We start from the raw sequence: 23479 nt of genomic DNA on the forward strand, positions 1-23479 counted from the left end.
ACTCATGAATCTCCCCCAAATTCTTGAATGTGGTTTGCTTCACAAGGCTGCGGTTATCCCTGTTGCTTGTGCACCTTTTTCTACCACACTTTTTCCTTCCACTCAACTTCCCATTAATATGCTTGGATACAGCACTCTGTGAACAGCCACCGTCTTTAGCAATGACCTTTTGTGGCTTCCCCTCCTTGTGGGGCGTCAATGAGCCATGAGTCTACAATATTGAACTTATTCATAATATTCTAATTTTATGAGGTACTGAATTTTGGGTTTTCATTAGCTGTAAGCCATAATTATCAAAATGAAAAGAAATAAATGCTTGAAATATATCACCCTGTGTGTAATGAATCTATATAATTTACGAGTTTCACTTTTTGAATTGAATTACTGAAAGAAAGAAATGTTTCGATGATATTGTAATTCATTGAGATGCTATGTCTGATGCTGCTATGAATGAATCTGTAGAGAGATTACTCTGCCCATAACTACCTTGCCAATGACCAACTAGACCTAAAACATATTAAGTAAATAATTCTGCCAGGGAAGGGGAGAGATAAGGAGAAGATGAGCAAGCTGATTGAAAAGAAAGAGATGGAGATGAGAGAGCAAGAGCATGTACTGCCCACTGTAGCTGTAGCATTAGCTGTAGCATTAGCAGTATGTCCCTGTGCTGTTCAACACCTGAATCAACTACTACACCATTAGTCTACCACAGAGGTATGCAGCATGCTCTTTGGTTTAAACAGTGGAACATATAGGCTCAATTTAACAGCAATACAAACACCCAGCAATGTAATAATATATGGATATTGTTGAACACACATTTTATAGGTTCATGTAATGGAGACACTAATCCAAAAGTATGCTAACTCAAACACCAAGATGAAATGAAGAAGGCATTTATAAGTCAACTCAATTCTTTTTTACAGGCTACATAAGCCTCTGTTGCTCCCATATTACTTATTTCCCCGGTTAGATCGCAGTGCTGTCTGCAGCGTGAACTAGGCCCCGTCGTCAACACTCATGTTCAGATGGTTCGTGGTGATTTGAGCCTCCTCTGTGCTACCAGGTTGAGGTGTGGATCATTCATTGCAATAGTCTCATTACTGCTTGAGGTGATCAGTGGTGAGCGCGCGGACATGCACGCTGCCTTTCATGAGGTAGGTCTTTCATAACATGCACATGGTGTTGATCAGCAGCTGTCGGTGAGCTCCTCTCGGCTGGAGGCTGACGGGCTGCTTCTTCTCCGCTGAGTGGCGCGCTGATACAGCGGAGATGTGTCTGCGCGTGTGGAAGTCTGGCAAGGCGCTGATTGGCTAAAGATGACATCATCCAGTCCTTGATCTATTGTTGGAAAGAGGATGAGCTCATCGTTTAGAAGCCAGTGTGTGGACGCAGAGTGAGGACGGAGGAGGCTGCAGCAACAGAGCACAGCGGTGGACCGAGAGCAACTGACCGAGACCTGCTCCGGGCTTCTGCTACAAGAAGAGAACGTGTCGGCGATTTGAAACAGGGACACCTACAGTGAGTAATATGAAACAAGTGCATCGCCGCTGTGCGTGAGAAGAAAAGAGTCCCTGCATATTCTCTCAGCTGGAGTCTCTGCTGACATCAGGAAAAGTAGCTCCAGATGTTAACAGTCACTCTTGTCACTGCCTCCCCATAGAACAGATCAACGTGGTCTTATGCCATCACAGTTGCGAGACAAGTCACCAGGTTTTAAATGTATTAAACGTAGCGCGTGTTGTGCTGCAGATATGGTCTGGTCCCGGGAGACAGAGACGGAGCGTCCTCCGCTGTCCGTCATCCTCCCGCGGCTCTACCTCGGAGCGGAGAGCGACGTGACGCAGGTGAGACGTCCTTTACATCCTTTACACGTAAAGGTATCAATTGTACGATGTAAGCATACAGCATTCCAAGTTTTACTTTAATTATAGTTGTATCGATACAACCTCGTTCAAAGTATCATGCAGCATATTATGATATTATTGTATGATCATTACGGATGGGCATGTGATGTGTAAAACGAGGTGGAGCTAATTAGAACTTCTTTATATACAGTTGGAAAGTTGAATTTTAATTTTAGACACTGATCCTGATATAACATCTGCTTCTGCTAATTAAACATTTGAGTGATGGAGTTACACAGTATCTGCTTCTGAATGTTTCACCATTGAGGAATAAAGTGTCTTTCTTCAATATGACCATGACAGTAGATTGACTGTAAAGACATCAAGAGACAAAGGATCCTAAATAAGGCTGGACACTCCACAGAGAGAAAATATAGTCTGCTTTCCTTTTCATGGAAAGTGCAAATATTTAACTATTATTTTGTGTGTGTGTGTGGGACCGGATGGCCTCTCTGGGTATCTCCTGTCGCTGCAGCCCCCAGCCATCCTTTCTGCCTCACTCCAGATACCTTCGCATCTCCATTGACGACTCCCTGTGGGACGACCTGCTGCCCTGGATCCCACAGGCTCTGCACTTCATCGGTCAGCAGCCTCCCACTCACCCTCCTACAGCATTCAGCAAAAACAGCCACCATCTTAACGAGCTGATTTCCTCCAATTTCTAATGCATATATTTCCAATACAAATAACAGTCCAGTTTCCCCACAGAACTTATATACACACAAAAATGGATGATATTGATGTAACCGGTGCATTTGAACAATAGTTAACTGCTGCTTGTTTCTCACCGTGCTGTTGGACTGACTGTCTCTGTGTGCTCAGATGCAGCCATGTCCTCTGGTGACTCCGTGCTGGTTCACTGTGCAGCAGGAATCTCTCGCTCCCCGGCTCTGGCTGTGGCCTACATCATGTACCGACTGGGAATGGACCTGGACCACGCCTACAGGTACGGCTTCATGGTACATTCAGACTGCAGCCGGATCTTTCAATTTACAGAGACACAACATTCCCATAAGTGTCAGTAGCAAAGAGAAACTGCTCTTTAACAGGTAGACAGCTGTCCTTCTGCCTCGACCGGTTGGATTGAGAATGAGAGACGGAGAGCGAGATTTTCATTAAATTTGATGAAAATATGATTTTGATTTCCCATTTTGACGAAACAGTAGCCGTATTTTATTAAGAGAAAATAATTAAAGAAGCCCTGTCAAGCGCTGTACCGTTTGAAGCCAGTTTGAATTCACCGTAGTTACAACTGATTGACCCAGTCCTGCAGCATCACACATTTCTGGAGCCAAGACAGTCGCTACATAATACAGGCATTGAACCTGTTCTTTTGCTGAAAACACAACCTGAACTGAAAAAGGAATCATTGGCAGTGAAAAGGTTGTATTGGCTCTGAAAAACAAAACACAGGCAATCAAAATAATTGTTTGTATTCTGATGTGTGTGTGTATATATATATATATATATATATATATATATATATATATATATATATATATACATATACATATATATATATATATATATACATATACATATACATATATATATATATATATATATATACATATACATATACATATATATACATATATATATACATATATATATATATATATATATATATATATATATATATATATATATATATATATATATATTAGTGCTGGGCAACGATTAAAATATTTAATTGCGATTAATCGCATGGAATTTTTGCAATGAATCGCGATTAATCGCATTGTTATGGCAAAGTTCAATAATGAATTCAAAAGTAGTGTATTGCGCACTTTTATTTTAAAAGTACTGCTATATGAACAAAAGGTCAATAACATTTGGTTCACGAGATGCAGGTAGCATGTTTCATACTTAATGTGAATATAATTCATACTTTGTTGGCATCTTATTCTGAAAACCGGAAGTTGTCTCGCGTTAATCTTTCCGCTAACTTTCAAAGTCCTTCGCTCGCTCTCGATCTGTGCCGTTTAAATGCGTTTACCGTGAATTTCAGCATATCGGTGCACTAACATGCAAGTGTCAGCTGAGTTGACCACGGAGATCGGAGTGTCTGCTGACTTTACCGCAGCGATGTACAGTAGTCTCCAGGGAGAGCAGCGGAAGTCGCCTTTTCTCTACGGCAACCCTGAAGGGACATCATATCTCTAATACAGGGCTCTCAAACTCATTTTCACTCTGGGCCACATCAGCATCATGGTCGCCCACAAAGGGCCGGTTGTAAATGTAACTACTCCTAACATATTGGTAGAATCAAAAAACTGTCTCTGCATTTGATTTTTGTTTATTCAAGTGTAAAAATATTGTACATGCAGTTATATAAATGTAAAAATATATTTAACTACATTTCTGTTATTATAACTTAAATCCTTTTAATTTAGGGTTAAGAAACCCACATTACTCTATCAAAGATCAAACTATTAAAGAAAATATCAAAGACAAATATCAAACAAGTTATTACAATAACTTTGTTCAAAGCTTAAAATCCTTTCAAGGGTGCGTTTGCACAATCCCACATGAAGTATTTCATGTGTTGTAAAGCCACGTTTAAAGTAGTCTTCAATGTACTCACAGTACATTTCAAGTGTACAGTAACCAGCCAAAGAGCCAACTGTGTGTTTAAGTATCTCATCATTTTGACTTTCTATCTCAGAATTATGACTTTATATCATAGTTATGACTTTCTATCGCATAACTTTGACTTTCTATATCATAATTTCGACTATGGGGATATTTTTATTATCAAGTCTAACTTTAAAAAAAAATAATTTACTTTTTTTTTTTTGCTGGCGGATTTGCGGGCCACATAAAATGACGTGGCGGGCCGGGAGTTTGAGACCCCTGCTCTAATACAAAACGATAAACATGAGACAGTCTGACTATAGGATGTTTGCTGGCTTTTATCCCACTGTTCTTCTCATCCTCTTGTTGTTATGTCTATGTATTGTCTCTTGTCTTTCAATTTAAAAAAAAAAAATTATAATTATAATAAATTAAAGAAATGCGTTAACGTGCGATAAAATAATTGTCGGCGTTAATTAATGAATGCGTTAACGCGAAATGACCGCGTTAACTTGCCCAGCACTCATGTAATTTTTAGGTTGAGCCTTTTTTCCATGCCAACACAAGTAATCAATGCCATAGTTTTCCCTTTTCAATGCTAACTGAACACTTGCTTCTTTTATTTATTTTTCACGAACTAATGTAATGCTAGGTGGCTACCTTCATACATCCTTATTATTATATTATTATTATTATACTTAATACGTCATTCAATCTGACAGCACAAGTCAAATTATACTGGCAGATCTCAGCTTTCACAGGCTTCAAATACAATCGAACACGTGAATCACTTTAGCCTCTGTGATGGTTGGCTCATAAAACATCCAGAGATTTCTCACACACGCACCATTTCTATTCCTGTATAAATTTCTTTCTTACCAGCAATTCATTGATACCACAGATCGCTGACACAAAACAACCATCTCATTGTCCACATTCCAGTATTTTAAATGAAATGACAATTACCTCCATCGACCAGTCAGTAGCATTTGAACACAAATACTGAGTTAAACACATTCATCAAACAAGAGTGGGCATCCTTTATGGAACTGAAAGATTCCCCAGCAAGCTCAAATGCACAGATCTCTTCCTCTTCCCACAAGAAAAGAAAGGATAATGAACTAGACAACCATTTACAACAAATATTTTAAAATATAGACGCTCATTCCAAAAATCCCACAGGAAAATAAAATTACCTGTTAAAATACAGATTCCATCTGAGCTCATTTTACAAAAGCTGAGATACAATAACTTTGAATAGTGTAACAAAACGGCAACATTCTAGCATGGACCAAACAGATCCAATTACAATCCCAGTGTAAGTGACATCAACTCTTTTCTAACTGAACTTGAACATTGATGAATAAATGCCAAATATTAAGGCACCGGAGCCTGTTTTGGACAATACTCTTCCCTTTATTTCTCAGAATGGTAGCAGAAGAAAATGGTAAAAAAACTCAAAATATGAATACTGCAAGCATACACGTCCATCTGAAACCAGGAAAAGACTAATTATCACCCAATATTACTCCTAACCAAAGACATTAAAGTCATTAGAAAAGCCCTGGCCACAATAACTGTCATCCCACATAGAATTGATCACTCAACGCAGGAAAAGCCTTTGACAAAATCCTATTCACGACCCTACAACAGGTTTTTAGTTGATTGATTTATGAATTGGACTATGACTTTATTTACATCTTCTTTGGCCACAGTCATGACATCAAGATTCAATTTCCAATATTCATTGAACCACTTGGTTGTGTTGTTTGCCAAAACCTCAACCCAGTAGTTCAGCTTGGTAACGCAACATACAATTACCCGATACGTAGACGATGTGCTGCCGCTGCTTTAGTGTAATTACTTCATAAACTGTCCCTCTAACAAAGAGAAATGGAATGAACAGTCCTCACACCTTTTTCTCTTCCAGCTTTGTGAAGATTAGAGGTCTGGCTGTCAACATCTCTCCAAAGCTATCACTTGTTCCAACTTAACTGCACTTCCTTACTTCACTCCACTCATTGGCAGAATTGCAACAGTTAAAATGACAATTTTTACGAGAATCAACCAAACAACTATATCTAAATTCTACTGGAGAAATGATACTTTACAGGAAAGCAGGAAACAAGGAGGCTTAGATGAATCTCATTTCCACATCTATTACATAGCCACTCCAATACAGTAGATTATTAACTGGAAGAATTACAACCACCCAGGCAATACATATACCAATATAGTCTGCAAATAACTTTCTGTTTCTGACTCGAGCATTTACGTTATCAAAAACCACACCTGCTTTAAATAGTAGCACATTTGGCAGTTTGCTGGAGAGTTATAAAAACATCAACACAACTCAGGGCCTTCTCCGTTGCTGCCCCCTCCCTCTGGAACTCCTGCCCCAACACCTCAGACATTCTCCGTCACTCGCCACTTTCAAAACTGCACTTAAAACTCATCTATTCAAATCTGCTTTTAACCTCTAAAGTCAGTCATGTATGTTTCTTTTCGTGTGTTTTTTTTCTTTCTTACTGTTATGTCATAGATTTTGTTCTTATTATAAATGCTTTTATTGTTTCTGTTTTTACCATGTAAAGTGTCTGAGTGCCTTTTAAAGCACTATATAAATAAAATGTATTATTATTATTCTCCATGCAAATACACTCCAATATTGTAAAACCCTACCACCAAAATAAATAAGATACCAATACATGTAGCCAGTTGGAGATGACCATATACTTAGCATTCACATCTCACACAAAGTATGTACAACATGGGATAAAGTGACTCACCAGTATGTTCAGTGTAAAACCACAGATGACTAATTCCACGACTTGTGGGTTTGGCCTGTTTCTGGCGGAACATAATCAAGCATTCCTCTCAAAGACTGAGCTGCTCCATCCCATTGTCCCCGTCTGTGTATTAGAATCATGATTATTGTCCTAACTGTTGTCATGAAAACCACTGTGAGGAATTGGAAGACATGATCTGCTACTAATATGGGAAAAGATGCTCATTGATTATTTCTCATGGAGACAATGTCAGCTTCTTCTTATGATAAACACATCTGAACAAGGCCTGCTTACCAAAACTAGATAACCAACCATTCATCAGTTTAGATAACAAAGAATACGAACACTTGCCAACACCAATATACCTATTCCACTCAACTTCAAACAAGTGTCGTTATACCTGTTTTAGTTTTCTTCATGTTGCATAGTGTGGTTGTAATTGTTCTGTTTATTTGTTTGTGTCATGTCAAAGTGTGGAACACTAACCAGAGGTGCGTGAGCTGTGGAAGACTAGCCCTAACCCACATCCTGTCTGTCCCCTTGTAAGGTTTGTGAAAGAGCGCCGGCCCTCTATTTCCCCAAACTTCAACTTCCTGGGTCAGCTGCAGCACTTCCAGGGCACTCTGAGCCAGAAGGACACTGGTGGCGATCTCCTCCTGCAGCAGCTGGACAATCATCTGCCATCCATCAATGACGGCGTTAACCAAGCGCACATCAGTCGCAACTTAAATACTCAGGCTGACAGTGTGACCAGCGACTCAGCAGAGATCAAGCAGACACAGAGAGAGAATTCCTACCACACAGACAGCACAACACAACAAAGACACTCACATTTAGATGGAAATGGGAACCAGCAGGTTGCAGGGAAACTTCAGACCCTTCATTTGACTCTTAATCAAATCCAGCAGCAAGTCCAGATGCCATGTGAGGTTCCAGCTTCAAGCCCCTGTGAGCCGGTCAGACCAGCAGCAAAGCCCGCTCAACTGCACCGCCCAGCAGACTCTGCTTCTCTGTTAGAGAAACGAAAAAGCCTCACCCTCTTTTTGACCCCTGTGGAAATTTGCCCTCCCTCCTTAGCAAGCAGCAGGCAGCGAGCAAGAGGCACAGCCACTCCCAAAAGCGTCCACAGTAGGGAGACGGGAGAAAAGCCTGAGGCAAAGACACAGAGTAACACTGGCTGCCACAGGCAGGCAGAGGACACCCGCCGGGAGCAGAGCCCCCCCACAGCAAGTGCAGCACAGCAGAGGTAAAGGAGCAGGGCCTGCTGTCGCCCTTCAGGGTCACTCTCAACAAGCTGCTGGGCTGGGGGGAGAGGGTGCTGCTGGGCTGGGGGGAGAGGGTGCTGCTGGGCTGGGGGGAGAGGGTGCTGCTGGGCTGGGGGGAGAGGGTGCTGCTGGGCTGGGGGGAGAGGGTGCTGCTGGGCTGGGGGGAGAGGGTGCTGCTGGGCTGGGGGGAGAGGGTGCTGCTGGGCTGGGGGGAGAGGGTGCTGCTGGGCTGGGGGGAGAGGGTGCTGCTGGGCTGGGGGGAGAGGGTGCTGCTGGGCTGGGGGAGAGGGTGCTGCTGGGCTGGGGGGAGAGGGTGCTGCTGGGCTGGGGGGAGAGGGTGCTGCTGGGCTGGGGGGAGAGGGTGCTGCTGGGCTGGGGGGAGAGGGTGCTGCTGGGCTGGGGGGAGAGGGTGCTGCTGGGCTGGGGGGAGAGGGTGCTGCTGGGCTGGGGGGAGAGGGTGCTGCTGGGCTGGGGGGAGAGGGTGCTGCTGGGCTGGGGGGAGAGGGTGCTGCTGGGCTGGGGGAGAGGGTGCTGCTGGGCTGGGGGGAGAGGGTGCTGCTGGGCTGGGGGGAGAGGGTGCTGCTGGGCTGGGGGGAGAGGGTGCTGCTGGGCTGGGGGGAGAAGGTGCTGCTGGGCTGGGGGGAGAGGGTGCTGCTGGGCTGGGGGGAGAGGGTGCTGCTGGGCTGGGGGGAGAGGGTGCTGCTGGGCTGGGGGGAGAGGGTGCTGCTGGGCTGGGGGGAGAAGGTGCTGCTGGGAGGGGTGTTTGTCCAGCCTGCACTACCGTACAGGTGCTGAGGGGGCTGGAATGAAGGAGGCTGTTTGTGTCTGTGCATGTTTGTCATGTCTGTCATACATACAGGAGGTCTTCTATTTATGTATTTATTAATTTATGCATTGCAGAGCTGAATTTAAGAACTATACTTACAATACACAATAAACCTCCACACAAATGCATCTTGTTTATTACACATTGACAGTTGTAAGATTCCGTTATTTATTAAGATTTCTCACACAATGGTTCAAGATGTATTTACTGATTATTAAAGATGACATTTCAACCGTGTCTTATTGCTTTTTTCCTCAGTGTGGTTTTGAGCGGCGCTTCTCAACATTGCCATCTGGTTTTTAGGTCTCATCACTCTGATAACCCCGGTATTTAACAGCTTAAACAAATACTTGGTGCTCAGGAGCCCACATTAGGACATTATCTTCTCTGAGAGTTGCATTTCTCACTATTTCCCTTCTAAATGTTTTGCTTTCTTCTGGCGGAACATAATCAAGCATTCCTCTCAAAGACTGAGCTGCTCCATCCCATTGTCCCCGTCTGTGTATTAGAATCATGATTATTGTCCTAACTGTTGTCATGAAAACCACTGTGAGGAATTGGAAGACATGATCTGCTACTAATATGGGAAAAGATGCTCATTGATTATATCTCATGGAGACGATGTCAGCTTCTTATGATAAACACATCTGAACAAGGCCTGCTTACCAAAACTACATAACCAACCATTCATCAGTTTAGATAACAAAGATCTTAACATTGATTTATACATCGCTATTAAATCGCTCAGTCAATACATTTTGCAGAAGTGCAAAATAATGAGGTATTTGTAGCAAGTGTAGTAATGCTAATATTTGAGCTTGGTAAGAGATGTACTTTTAGTCTTCAAATGGCTCTAAAATGGGCCGAATGCCGGTTAAAAGCACGGTGGTCCATCTCCTCTGTAAAATTTGTGTAATTCAGTATTTTAGACACTAATCAAGGGCGTTTTATCAAAATGAGCAGCTGTAAAACCCCAAGGGCCCATCAGCGCGACACTTACTGTGAGTGGTTCTTACTCATTTCATTGCGAATGTGTTTGGGGATATGTATCACTAAACCTGCAGTGAGGCCCTTATGGTGGATCCTCCTCCATTACCTCAATCGTGTGGCCCTGGAAGAAGGGTTCCTGTGTCTAAGTGTAGTACCTCCATTGTTGTCGCTGATATTGTGCATACATTATACATGTTCCTGAATGAATTAGTGTTAACTTGAATCTGATGACGCAAACCAATAACCCACATGATATTGCAGCAGGGGGATACTGTACACCAGGGGTCAGCATTTAGGTTCAATGCTTTGTTCAGTAGTTTAACAGGCACAGTGCAGATGCAGGTTTGTCTGTGAGTTTCAGTTTTGATTATCTTATTTCATTTAGGAATGAAAGTGATTCCCACAAGTGTGTGTTTCAGGGTTGTATTGGAGGGCAGAAGGCACTGACAGCAGGTTAATGAGGCAATAACATGAATCTGTGCTAAACGGATTCCTCAATGACGGCTGGTATATAAAACTAAAAATGAAAAAGTTGGATGTGAATATTTGGTAATACTTTCTATGACTCGTACAGTGTATTAAACTCTTAGTTTTATTGTCAGCCATAACAAAACACATTTCATCACAATATATTAAAAAGTGAAGTATCAATGTTGATCAGAATGGCACCATTCATTTAATAATCAAATGTATGTATGTATTGTGTATTTATTGGATGTGGATCTCACTGTGCCTTCTGTTTTATGGGCTCCAGGTGAAGTGGGACTGGATTAGATCGTGTCCACGTAGAAAGGTGAGGTCTGTGCTGCTGCCTGAGGGCTCACATTCCACAGCATTCCACATGTGGACTGAAACACAATGGCGGCGTGCTCGAGAGGGATAGGAGATGACAGAAGAATCCATTTTAAGTTCACCATGAAGAAGTTGTCTTGTTAACCGACTGTTGTGAACTTTGTTCTTATTGTAAATCAACGAGGCAACGTCTGTTTAATAACAAATGAAATATAATTGTTGATAACCATAAGTGAAGTGAAATACCTCGTGCTGCTTTTACATCGTGCGCGGGTCAGTAGGTTTTACATGATGTCACGGAAAGGTAACGGTAGGCCCCTCCAGATGACCAAATAAGGACACGGACACATGAAAGTGGAATTGGTTCTGCTCGGTTTCAGTATTAATGAGAGAAAGCTGAAGTGTGTGTAACGTTAGTGCTCCATCGTGTCTTTGGTGACACACCGATACATCGACCTGTGTGTGTGTCTATCTAGAGTTAGAACATTAGTGCGCGAGCTGCTGTAGTTTCTTGAGGAAAAAGAAAAGAGGAAGCAGTTCCGCCCCCACAAGCTGCCCGGAGGCCGAGGAGAAGAGAGCAGAAAGAAGAGAAGCCCCAGAGACACGCGCTGTTGCTGGACTCTTTACTTGTTGCTTTGGCGGATGGACAGCGGAGCTCCGGCGGGACTTTGGTCGTCAGGTCTGGTTGTGTGTCGAAGACCTCGTTGTAGAAAAAAGGAGTAAAGTTTCCGTTTGAAGCTGCACCGATCAAATCGTCCGTGCTGGTGTCTTCTGCTAACATCGACGTTTACCGGCGGATCTGCTTGACTACTTTACTTTGGCTTTTGTCGAGGCTCGGGTTGGCTTTAGCTCAGGCCCTGGGAGGTTTTTGATCCGTAAGAATCCCAGTTCCAAACCAGTATGAGTGGAGAAGAGGAACGATTCAAACTGGTGGTGGTGGGAGGAGGAGGGGTGGGGAAGAGCGCACTGACCATCCAGTTCATCCAGGTACGGGCTCCTACTACACCTGTGTTATTACTGTGTTATTACTGTACTCCAGTCCATCCATGTACGCCTCTCTATTACATCTGTTATTACTGTGTTATTACTGTACTCCAGTCCATCCATGTACGCCTCTCTATTACATCTGTTATTACTGTGTTATTACTGTACTCCAGTCCATCCATGTACGCCTCTCTATTACATCTGTTATTACTGTGTTATTACTGTACTCCAGTTCATCCATGTACGGTCTCTCTACTACATCTGTGTTATTACTGTACTCCAGTTAATCCATGTACGGCCTCTCTACTACATCTGTGTTATTACTGTGTTATTACTGTACTATAGAGCCAACAGTTGTATGACTTTATTATTGTATAGATCACTCACTGACGCTCTATACATCACTGGCTGTTCATGAGAAACATATTTTGCAGGGTTATGAAAACTCTCCGGCTGGTGGTTCATTAATAGTCATGTTAATGTCTACAGGAGCCACAGTGATCAGGTCGTACTGTAGGAACATGAAGTATCGATCGCAACGATCCAGTCTGGAATTGAACATGTGAACATTGATTAATAAATACATTCATAAGGTGAGAGGTCACACGGTTGTCCTGATGAACCAAAGAGCTCAAACGGCACCGCAAAGTGTGAGGAGGATTTATCTTAACCTGATTATTGGTTATTACTGATCTATGAAGTAGTGGTAAGTGATTTATACAGCCTCTCAAACAGGGAGCAGCAGCATGGCTAGGCCTTCCCTCCATCTCTGCTCTATTTAACAGCATGTTAGATGTTGAACACTGCTTCTACATTATTCATATGAAAAGCTACTTGAAACTTGCACGTCACAGTGAACATCATATGGGCTTTGATTTCCTCACAGTTATGCTGCATGTGTGTAACTACACAGTAACAGTGCAGCATGCAGACATGATGTTCATTGTGAGGGAGTCTTTAACTGTTCTCAGAACAGCTGAACCTGCTGCTCAACACATGTCAAATCTCTCACTTCGCACTTGAATGTAAAAAAAAGATCACAGATTTCCCTCATGTGTGATTGGCTGGTGGCATTGCCTCCACACAGCTGTGTGCCGTGTCTTTATGAGCTGAGTCATGACCTGATGACCACAGCGTTTAGTTCTTAATGTGTGAGCTGTTTTTCAGCAGCAACACACTTGCTGCAATTGGCTAACTACCCAGCTGACCATGTGGGTTCAGTTTAAGGACCATCTCAGTGTTTCTTTAGGTTTTGGTAACTGACTTCACATGTCCTACTTTATGTTGCTGCTGACTATATTTATACATGTGGTGCCATTGTTCAGAAAGCCACTGTTACCCAGTGACTGTGGCAGATGCAAGCTAACACAAGCTAACATTAACATAAGTTACATAGGAAGCTACATGTACAACTCTGTTTTGGAAACTCCAGTAAACTGTCGTTCTAGTACATGCAGAAGTGGAAGTAGTATTCAGATCCTAACAATACCACACTGTGTGTAACACCTGTAGAGTCTCTAGTAACCATGGCCGTCAGGTAAATGTAGTGGTGTACTTAACCCTTGTGTTGTCCTGGGGTCATTTTTGACCCCAGGACAACACAAAATGTTCTAAATAAATGAGACATCATATTTATGGTTTAATATTGAATGACTTTTCCTGATTTAATGGGGACAACTGGGTAAACACAAACTCAACATGTTGATATGTAAAGTTATATTTAAAGCCATTAAAACACCCAAAAAATATCTCTTTCCAATTTTAGGTCAATCAGCGAGATTATATGGTGATCTGCATATTTCTCCATAGTCCCGTAACAGGGATTCTGGATGGGTTTGGGTGTCGGGGGGTTGTTTTATTTAAAGGGCTATTTAGGTAGTCAGCATAAAACTAAGTACCGGACACATAAACTTTGGTAGCAATTTTAATTACAATAATGTTCTGCAGGTTCAAATTGCTGGGGTCAAAAATGACCCCAGGATAACAGGTGGAAGGGCAACCCTTGTGTTGTCCTCCCGACTGCCATACACCTGTTGTCCTCTGGGGTCAAAAATGACCCCACCTGGTTTGACTGTTTTTAAAGCATATAGTATAAATTGTCAATCAATTCTGTTTTACACCTTTAGTCTTACTTCAGTCCAACACATTGCCACAAATCGTTCCCTTCATTTTGGAATTTAGGGCCAATAGACCTTGTTTACATAAAAGTAGACCCTGTTTTTGAGTGAAAATACAATGAAACAATGAATTATTTTGACTTTATATTATTTTTTACTATTTCACATATCTAAGTTTAGTGAGGATGCTGTTCTTGAATCATTTGAATTTTCTAATGGCAGCACATAATCACACCTGTTGTCCTCTGGGGTCAGAAATGACCCCGTCATGTTTGACTGTTTATAAAGCATACAGTATAAATTATCACCCACCTCTGTGTTTCAACTCCTTAGTCAACTTTATTCCAAGTCATTACCTGACATATAAAACATGTCAACATTCATTTCTGCAACATTTAACCCTCATGTTACCTTCAAATGTACTAACACTACTTGAGTAATTGTACTTGTCCTATTTGTCCTATTGTAAATGTCCTATTTCTGGTTACAGAAACAAATCTCTTTACTGGCCTAGTCATATGTGTACTACTGAATGCATGTACAGCATCTTTTTCCAACCATTAGCAGTAACAAATGGCCGCTCGCTAACGGACGCTCCAGATGGAGCCAGGTGTTTGTTGGAAGACACTGTATTGAAGAAATATTGTCTACTGTGTGAGCTGTGCCCTCAGCAGCAGTTTGTTTAACATTGATTGTGTCCCACAGTCCTACTTTGTGTCGGACTACGACCCCACCATCGAAGACTCCTACACCAAGATCTGTACAGTGGATGGAAAGGAGACCCGGCTGGACAGTAAGGCTCCGTCACACCGGATATGAATTCATTGTGCTCACTGTTTGTCTGAAAGCAGAGGGTGTATTGCACGGTGATGTGAGATGACGGTGTGTTTGCTCTCTGGATGTTTCATTCCCTTGTTAGGACTTGTACTTGGCCAGTGTTACTGCGCAGCGCCAGGCTGCAGTGTGTTGGGTCACACTGTTCCACCACACAGTGATATGTGAATCATCAGATGTATACAGATAAACTGGTTTACAGCACTGTAGATTCATATTGCCACCCTTAAACATCACTGGAGATCAAATGGTACAGTTTGGCAGAAAGTGAAGCTTGTTGGGTGAACAGAAGTAGTCGGACGTCATCATATCTAAAGGCCTTTATATTTGATTTGACTTTGGGAGCACTTGTTATATACTTCAGTGTTTGTGTACACAGATGTTGCAGTGTGTGCTGTGGGTGGTGGTAAGGGTGGGCCCAGCATATCATGACTAGTTACCGGCTCTGTCAGAGCTCTCTACTGGAACATGGGCTTCCTCAGACCCACTTTGTGCCTCTCAGTCTCATGTAGCCTCACGTTTGACTCACACAGCTGAGCCATTTGTCTGGAAGTCTAACAAACGAAAGGTTGTTAAAAACACTCCAGATTCCTCTATCTATCTAGATGAAAATCAAATATTTATAACTTATTTTAACAAGTTGTGACTCTGTTTCCTATTTACATTGTAATCCGCGAACCAAAATGTAAAGGTTTTATTATCAATGTTTCTTTCCATTGTTGTGTTTACAATATAAGATCGATAGATAGATATGTACTTTATTCATCCCCAGGGGGAAATTTGTATAAGCAAGAACATATCTCATTTCTGGCAATCGTCCAAGGGTTAGTAGATAGAGCTGCAACTTGTAGAGCAATTCAAGAATGTGATTGTGCTGTCGACATAATCTGTTTTTAGAAGCAGATTGTGGAAATACCCACAGCAGCAGTGAATGTTGTGAAAGCACCTTGTGTGTTTCTGACAGGTCTTCAGAGATGCTAAGCTCTGTAGCATGATGCTAATGATGCAACAAGAGAGGATTACTGTGCTCTCACTCCCAACACTCTTAGAACTGAGCCCACCCGTAGACATGGATCATATAACATGCAGCATGCTCTGGCTGTTGTAGCAATGCCGTGCCGTGAGTATATAACGTGTGTGTGTTTCAGTCTTGGACACAGCAGGTCAGGAGGAGTTTGGAGCGATGAGGGAGCAGTACATGCGCTCAGGAGAAGGCTTCTTATTGGTGTTTGCACTCAACGACCGGGGCAGGTAATGTGTGTGTGTGTGTGTGTGTGTCTAGACTCTAGAGCTTCCTAACAGATGGATGCTTGTAGCATTATCAGAACCTCAGAATGGTCAGTCAGTGTAGCAGAGTGATGCTGCCACTCACCGTCCATCTGGTGCTACAGAGGAAGTGAGACTGACGTGAGGACTCTGTCCAGCTGTTATTTAGACAGGGACAGGAAGTGGACTCAGTGTCACGGGTACCTGTACATGCATTCCATTCCAACAAACGCACATAGCGCACACGCACTGAATACATGTATGTGAGACGATGGTAAGTGTTGCTAGTATCAGGTGATATTAGATATTACAGGTGTTTATGATGGAGTCGACCCCTGTTCTGCAGTCTCATAGCTAAATGCACTCTAGTGCAGTGGGCTGTATTAACAGGGTGTGTCACTTATTATGCTGCGTTCACACCGGTCGCGTTGATTTTTTGATGCGCGTCGAGATTACATACAAAGTCTATGCACAGACGCCATGAGACTGGCGCGCCGCGATTTTGCGATGGCGCGGCGCGTTGGGCGCGTTGGACGCCGCAAAATCGCCAACGCGCGAGTTGAAATTTTTCAACTTCAGCGACATAATCGTGTGACGCTGTGGCGCGATAGCCTATCAGCGTTGAGTTGCTCCCCCTGTCATCACTGGCTTCCTGCCGTTGTTGAATCAGGAAATAAATCCTGTAGCCGTCTGTGTTCACCCAGAGCTCTACGATACCTCATATCAACAGAGACCGGACCAAACTATGTGTATACATGTGTGTGTGTAAACCATACGGCACAAACAATGAATAGACGCTGCCGTATTTACGTCTACGTGACGTTATTGAGTGCTGGTGGAGCTGCTACGATGTTAGCATAGCCTAGCACTGATCCATCAGAGCTCCATTGAGAAGACCAGTAACCTACAAATCGGCGGCATCATTACGTAGTTATTTCGGAGTCCCTTTTTGTCGGAGAAGACAAGTACAAATCGGCATCATTACGTAGTTATTTCGGAGTCCCTTTTTGTCGGTTTATTGCCGTTGAATCACAGCCAAATCAGTTTATTTTGTGTTCCTACAGCTGTAGTAAACAGCGACAGGTGGCTTGCTAGACACAGTGAATACAGCTCGATACAATCCACGGAGCTCCTCTGAACAATATTATGAACCAGACATGACGGCGTTTGGCATTCCGATGTTTGAGGGACTTCCACAACACGTACAAAGCAGCAATTGTCCTTATTCCTTTCACGGTTGACAGCGGAAAGAAATGGCGGCCAGGTGACCGGCTTCCAGTCGATAAACCACGCCCCCTCTCCGGCGCTACGAGATTTTGCGGCGTTTGGTGTGAACACGACCGGCGGCGCGTTGGACGCTTTTTTGCAGTGCGTCAAAAAATCAATGCGACCGGTGTGAACGCAGCATCACATGTCAGTTTGTCTCAATGCATCCAGTATATGTGGATTATAAGAGTTTACAGTTGTGACTTCTGTAATGAACATACTCAGACACTCTTTAACACTGGAACCACATTTTGTTGTATTACCAATAACTCCAGATGTTTTCTGCTGTGCTTAAAAGAGATGAGCGGAGATTGGTTATTATTGTGTCCATCTCCTGTGCATGTCACATTCTTTTCTGAAAATCAGAATCCATATGAATATATGTTTGTTGGTACTGTGATTGCTAATTATGTCCCTCTGTCCGCCGACAGCTACCATGAGGTCCAGAAATTCCACACTCAGATCCTGAGAGTCAAGGACCGAGACGACTTCCCCATGGTGCTGGTTGGAAACAAGGCGGACCTGGAGCAGCACAGAGTGGTGAGTCAGGCCCTCGTGGATCTGTAAGGGATCACTTAGTTTTCCCAATGCTCCTGGAATGTAGTAGAGTGTAGACAGATATGTTCCAGAATGAATTTGATCAGTTCTCATCCAGGGTTTGGAAATATCAATGTCAGGGAATTTGTGAAACTTCAGGTTTATGGGTCAAAAGTGACCTCAGATATTAGACAAACTAATATGAACTCCTCATTTAAAGGAGGAGCAAATCACTCGATGGCAAAGTTCAAACACAGCTGTGAACTGTTGGGGCCCGAAAACAAAACACACTAAAAAGGGCCGATGCAAATGAATGTCAAATGCATCTTATTGTTTAACTGGAAATGTATTTCCGACACCAATCGATCTTTTCCCTTTATTTAGCTATTTTGTTTTTGTAGAAGGAAGCAAAGCCTGGACAAATCTCCTCCTCTATGAAAGCACACTGTGAACCATCGTCTCCGATCTATTCCTGAGGTTCCAGTGTAGCGAGTGGAGATCTGGGCCAAGACGGCATGTCTCATTGTTCTCCGTCCCAATTACAGCTCAAGATGTGAGACTGGAGTTGAAGCTGAGAGAAGGCTTGTACCATTTTGGAAGGAGCCAGTTTACAAGCTAAATTAAAACCAATACAAATGGGAATCATCGTCATGACCACAGTAGCGGGTGGGTTCCCGGCCTATGTCTTCCTCCTCATTGGCTCTTCACACAGACTCTTTACCTGCCTTCAACCAAAGCCTGCTCCAACATGATTGGTCAACACCACTCGGATTACAAACGGAAACCAGAGCACTTCTGATATCAAAATCTTGTCTCATTGCAGACAGAGTCTGAATATGAAAGTAGCATCTGTTGATAGAGATTAATATGAAGGTTTGTCTCTCTGTGGGCTGATCTCCCCACAGTACAGTAATGAACCGGTGGCTCTTGACTGAAGTGAGTGGAAAGTGTAATGAGGATGAGGTGACAGTGGAGGATCTTTGCTTTGTCTGCAGATCTCCAGGGAGAATGCTGAGGCGTTCGCCAGAGAGAACAGGATCCACTACATGGAGGCTTCAGCCAAGAATCGCTACAACGTGGATGAAGTCTTCTTGGAGCTGGTGCAAATTATCAGGTACAGTCCTTGTTTATTTCACTTCATTTGAACAGATAATTAACAGCTACAGCAGCTTAGATATGAGGCATGGGGCACTGAATGTGATAGATTTACTGTTAATCAGACCACAAACGAAGTAAGTGTGCAGTTACTCTTTAGTCAATCACTGGTGTGTTTAGGGGCGTAACCTGAATTAAAGCACTCAGAGTGTAAAGCACTCTCACGTTCCCTTTAAAAGCTTGTTAGTGGCTGTTTGGTCTCACTACAAGAATCTCTAGTCAGACCTTTGGGTTACCAACAGTCACATGACACTGTGTAATGTGCACACGTGGGACCAGGAATGATTCACTCCTCTCTTTCCGTTTCTACTCTTCATCCACAGACGGTTTCAGGAGATGGAGAGTCCTCCTCCTCCAACTCATCACACAAGGAAACAGAAAAGGGGGGGCTGTCCCTGTGTCCTCCTCTAAGCACTGTTACCATGGACACCAAATCCTTATCCCTCTACAGCTCGTCCAAAAAGTTAGCATAAATTAACATTACAGAGACAACGTCGCTCACAGTGTGTGTGTGTCTGTGTAAGAGAGAGAGGGGGGGGGGGACAGAGAGAGAGAGAGAGAGACAGAGATAGGGTGCATACTTTTCTTTCCAAATGGTTTCATTTGCACTTTTGCCAAAAGCAACTTTTAAATCAGTGTAGTCGTTTATTTTAATAAGAGGATATAGAGGGAGAGGTGTCGGGAACAGTTTGGAGGAGAAACAGGAAGTACTGTAGCCAGTATACCGGAGAGATGGAATAAAAATGACCAAACTGTTGTTAGAAAGGATGCCGCCTCTGTGGTGAATGATGACATCATCACCACAGAGCTGACTGTGTTAGACTGCGTGAAAAAAAACTCACGCAAACAATTATTTCCAATACCATGTCTTTAAAATGGACATGTCAAACATTTTACTTGCTCACGAAATGTAGCACGCCCAAAGGCGAGCCTTGACATCATGTGCTGGCATGCTGCATGCCTTCCTGCAGGGGGCAGCAGACCCCCGCTGCAGAATTAGGAAAGGACTTCCAAAGCTGCTGCATTTCTTTTAGTGCCTCAACCCCATCTTTCCACTTGTGGTGCCATGTTGTGACAGAATGTTGACTACACAGGCCTGATCAGACCTCAGTAGAGAACCCCTGGTCACTCGGCCATGCACCGCCTACACTAGCTGGATGAGAAAGAGTCTAATTCAAGGCTGCAGTCAATTTTCAACCTGGCAGTGCAGTATTCATGACAGCAGAGCTTGTTTCTGCATTTGCATCTCTGGATGTTCATTGTTTTGGTGATAGGTGGACTGCATTCTGGTACTATGTCTTTTTATTTGTATCCATTCATGTGGTTCTTACATCATCAGTGTCTTAATAAGGGATACATGTATAATGTTTGTTCACAGAAATCAAGTGGTGAAAGTTCACTCGATATACAAAATAATCTCCAGGTTTGCTTTTTCTAGAGCGTTCAACTGAATCTCATGGTCTTCATCGCATGATGGTTGGACTCCATGGTTCATGGATGGTTCAGTTGCCATCAGGTGACATAAATGTGGACCTTCAGTACAGGGATGTGTCGGGTGTGAATGATCTGGGGGTCATCCAGGCCTCTTGCTGTGTCACTGATGTAGTGTGACATCATGGTGATATCATACACCACTCCTGTCTCCTCAAGGGCTGAAAGTCCAGCTACATAAGGGAGTCCCTCTGGAGGCTTCTGGGGGTCCTTGTTCACCACATACTGTTATCCTGTGACTGAAGTTTTGTTCTGAGGTCACATGATGACAACTAAGCCATCTTCCTGACATTTGAGCAAGCTTTATTCACCAATGAAGGCAGTGTTTTGAGGTTGAAAGTTCTGGAAAAAGCTAATAAGTGGACCTTGACTTGAGGTTCTTTTGTCTTGCAGTGGATGGGAAGCACTGTTCTTTTGGTGTTCCCTATCATATCACATTGGAGAGTTCTATAATATCTCCATTACAATCTCACAGGAGCCTAAAGATGGCCTAGCCCTCTTCTGCATAGCAGCAATACTGGGCCCAGAGTAGCAGGTATACAGGGTGTGTTTGTTCTTTTCACCCATTTGTCATATTTGGACTCTGGACTGCATTCTAACTCACAGACGTGCCACCTCTGTAAGATCCACCCGAACTGAGCAGTAGCCCCAATCCACCGCTGGGGGTCACTATTGCAGCAACAGGGATGAGCAGCCAGCAGTACTCCCCAGCTTCACACAGACAGACACGGCCAGCTGTTTGTGTCGGAGCCACATTCAGGCCAGATGTGTGGGGCCTATGGTGGCGGACGTTGACGTAATGTGTGTTCTTGTATTGGTGGTGAGATAATCAAAAACCACAGACATGAGTCCACTTCACATCTTCAAGGCCCCTCCTCCCTGTTTATTAAGGAAAGATGAACTCACTATTATGCACACTAAGAAAAATAAAATCTCTCATAGTATATGTCCACTAATATCCATCTTATCTGTCATCTTTAATGCTTTGGGCAGTTTGTTTACTATTTTCCCTTTAATAAGAATTCATATATGTATCTATACTACAACCTGCAATTCACATCATTCAGTTTTGTATTGAAATAAAAGTCAATTTTTTTACATCATTAAAACATTTACAACTTAACATTTCTTTCTGTTGTCTTCTATGACTCACATTGGCACAGGTGTGAGCATTTTGTAGGGCTTCAGAGATCTCATGCTCACAATTAGGATTCTGTTGTGTCAGATATTGGTTCATGAATAAGATGACACGCTTTACATACAGTCCACTAATGCAGTGGAGCTGATGGTGTTAATTTATTCATATGTACACTGTGTCCAAGTTCAGAATCATTGGTGTATACACACAGTATATACTTTAGTGCAGCGTCGGAAATACACGAGGGCAAAGGGCAAAACTGCGCCTAAGAAATATAATTTTGCCCCTGATCACTAGGAGAGGGGCAAGAAATGCCCCCATAATTTCCTCTAATAATAATGATAATTTAATGAACTTGTCAAAAACATCGTAGCCTATAGAGTGGTCTCACCTACGTCACGATCTCCTTAGTTACGAGGTCTGTCCGCCATGTTGGAGTACATACAGATCCTACATGGCGGCGAGTAAACAAGGAAGTGCGCGAAAATACCATACTTTGAATCACTGGATAGTGCATCAAAGGTTCGCTACCTGGCCAAATTGAAGGTTATTGGTAACTTGGATCCCTATACGATGAGTGCAGATGGTTTCAGTGCCGATCCTACTTATCTTCCATCGGTAAACTATTATATCTCGAGAGATGCGTGACAGCCATTTCTGGCGACGTCGCTTGGATAGCTCCTTCGTGTCATTTCCTTGATGTGTAATGACCGCTGGCAAACGAAAGAATGATTTCTTGTCTCTATCAGCTCTGCTGCCACAACCAAAGACAGCACAAAAGTTCACCATGATCGATAGGTTATGCGACTCAGCCGTGCATGCCAGTGGCTTTGTGTGTACTCCAACATGGCCGACAGCTAAACTGTGACGTCACACGAGACCACTCTGTATGATCCGGTCCAGTTGCCATAGAATATTTTTGATTTTCGCCTTGACTGATGTTGCGTGTGCGTGAAGAACCGAACTTTCTAAACAAATAAAAACATGGAGCGCTTCTTAATCAGACCTGTGACTGCGAGACTGCGGTCAACTCAGCAGACACTTACATGTTAGTGCACCTATATCCTGAAATTCACGGTAAACTCATTTAAACGGCGCAGATCAGGAGCGAGCAAAGGACTTTGAAAGTTAACGGAAAGATTAACGTGAGACAACATCCGGTTTCTTCAGACGAACATCTGGTTTTCAGAATAAGATGCCAACAACGTATACATATTGCATAATGGAAATGAGATTAAATGAATTATATTCACATGAAGTATAAAACATGCTACCTGCATCTCGTGAGTTAAAGGTGAAATACACCTAAATTGTGCGTAGTGTCTTTATTCTTTGATTTGAGGGTTGCTGGAAATGAATAATACCTGACTGACAGTCAATTAAGATATTTTACTAAGTAAAAACTCTGAACTGAATTTGTAACTTCAAATGGCACATTTTTTTTTAAATTTGAAGGTCCTATAAAAATGTTTTTCTCAAAAATTCCACACTCATGCATATTTTCAGGACAAAATGGGTAATATCACAATATTTGAGGTGCTACAA

General features: G+C 42.9%; 2 protein-coding genes across 2 annotated transcripts; both read left to right on the forward strand.

Moving 5' to 3' along the window:
• Window positions 1-1396: 1396 nt before the first annotated feature.
• Window positions 1397-9333, forward strand: LOC306787341 (uncharacterized protein; the record flags this gene model as incomplete). The annotated part of the gene is given in 7 exon segments (XM_079282458.1): window positions 1397-1521; window positions 1753-1847; window positions 2345-2489; window positions 2730-2853; window positions 7821-8491; window positions 8494-8588; window positions 9283-9333. Coding segments are annotated over 6 exon segments (1179 nt in total). The 5' UTR covers window positions 1397-1521; window positions 1753-1754.
• Window positions 9334-11564: 2231 nt separating this feature from the next.
• On the forward strand, window positions 11565-21919 carry rras (RAS related). The gene is made up of 6 exons (XM_079281652.1): window positions 11565-12133; window positions 14953-15040; window positions 16230-16332; window positions 18045-18153; window positions 19146-19264; window positions 19629-21919. Exons 1-6 carry the CDS (start codon window positions 12047-12049, stop codon window positions 19714-19716), a joined length of 594 nt encoding a protein of 197 aa, XP_079137778.1. The 5' UTR covers window positions 11565-12046; the 3' UTR covers window positions 19717-21919.
• The last annotated feature ends 1560 nt before the right edge of the window (window positions 21920-23479 follow it).

The sequence above is a fragment of the Melanostigma gelatinosum genome (genome assembly GCF_949748355.1).
Source record: "Melanostigma gelatinosum genome assembly, chromosome: 13".
Lineage (NCBI taxonomy): Eukaryota > Metazoa > Chordata > Actinopteri > Perciformes > Zoarcidae > Melanostigma > Melanostigma gelatinosum.

Bases quoted from the DNA above. Each gene is read 5' to 3' on its own strand.
- rras (XM_079281652.1), top strand. From the start codon at position 12,047: ATGAGTGGAGAAGAGGAACGATTCAAACTGGTGGTGGTGGGAGGAGGA. The intron at 12,134-14,952 runs GTACGGGCTCCT...TGTGTCCCACAG, and splicing joins TGACCATCCAGTTCATCCAG to TCCTACTTTGTGTCGGACTA. The intron at 19,265-19,628 runs GTACAGTCCTTG...CTTCATCCACAG, and splicing joins GAGCTGGTGCAAATTATCAG to ACGGTTTCAGGAGATGGAGA.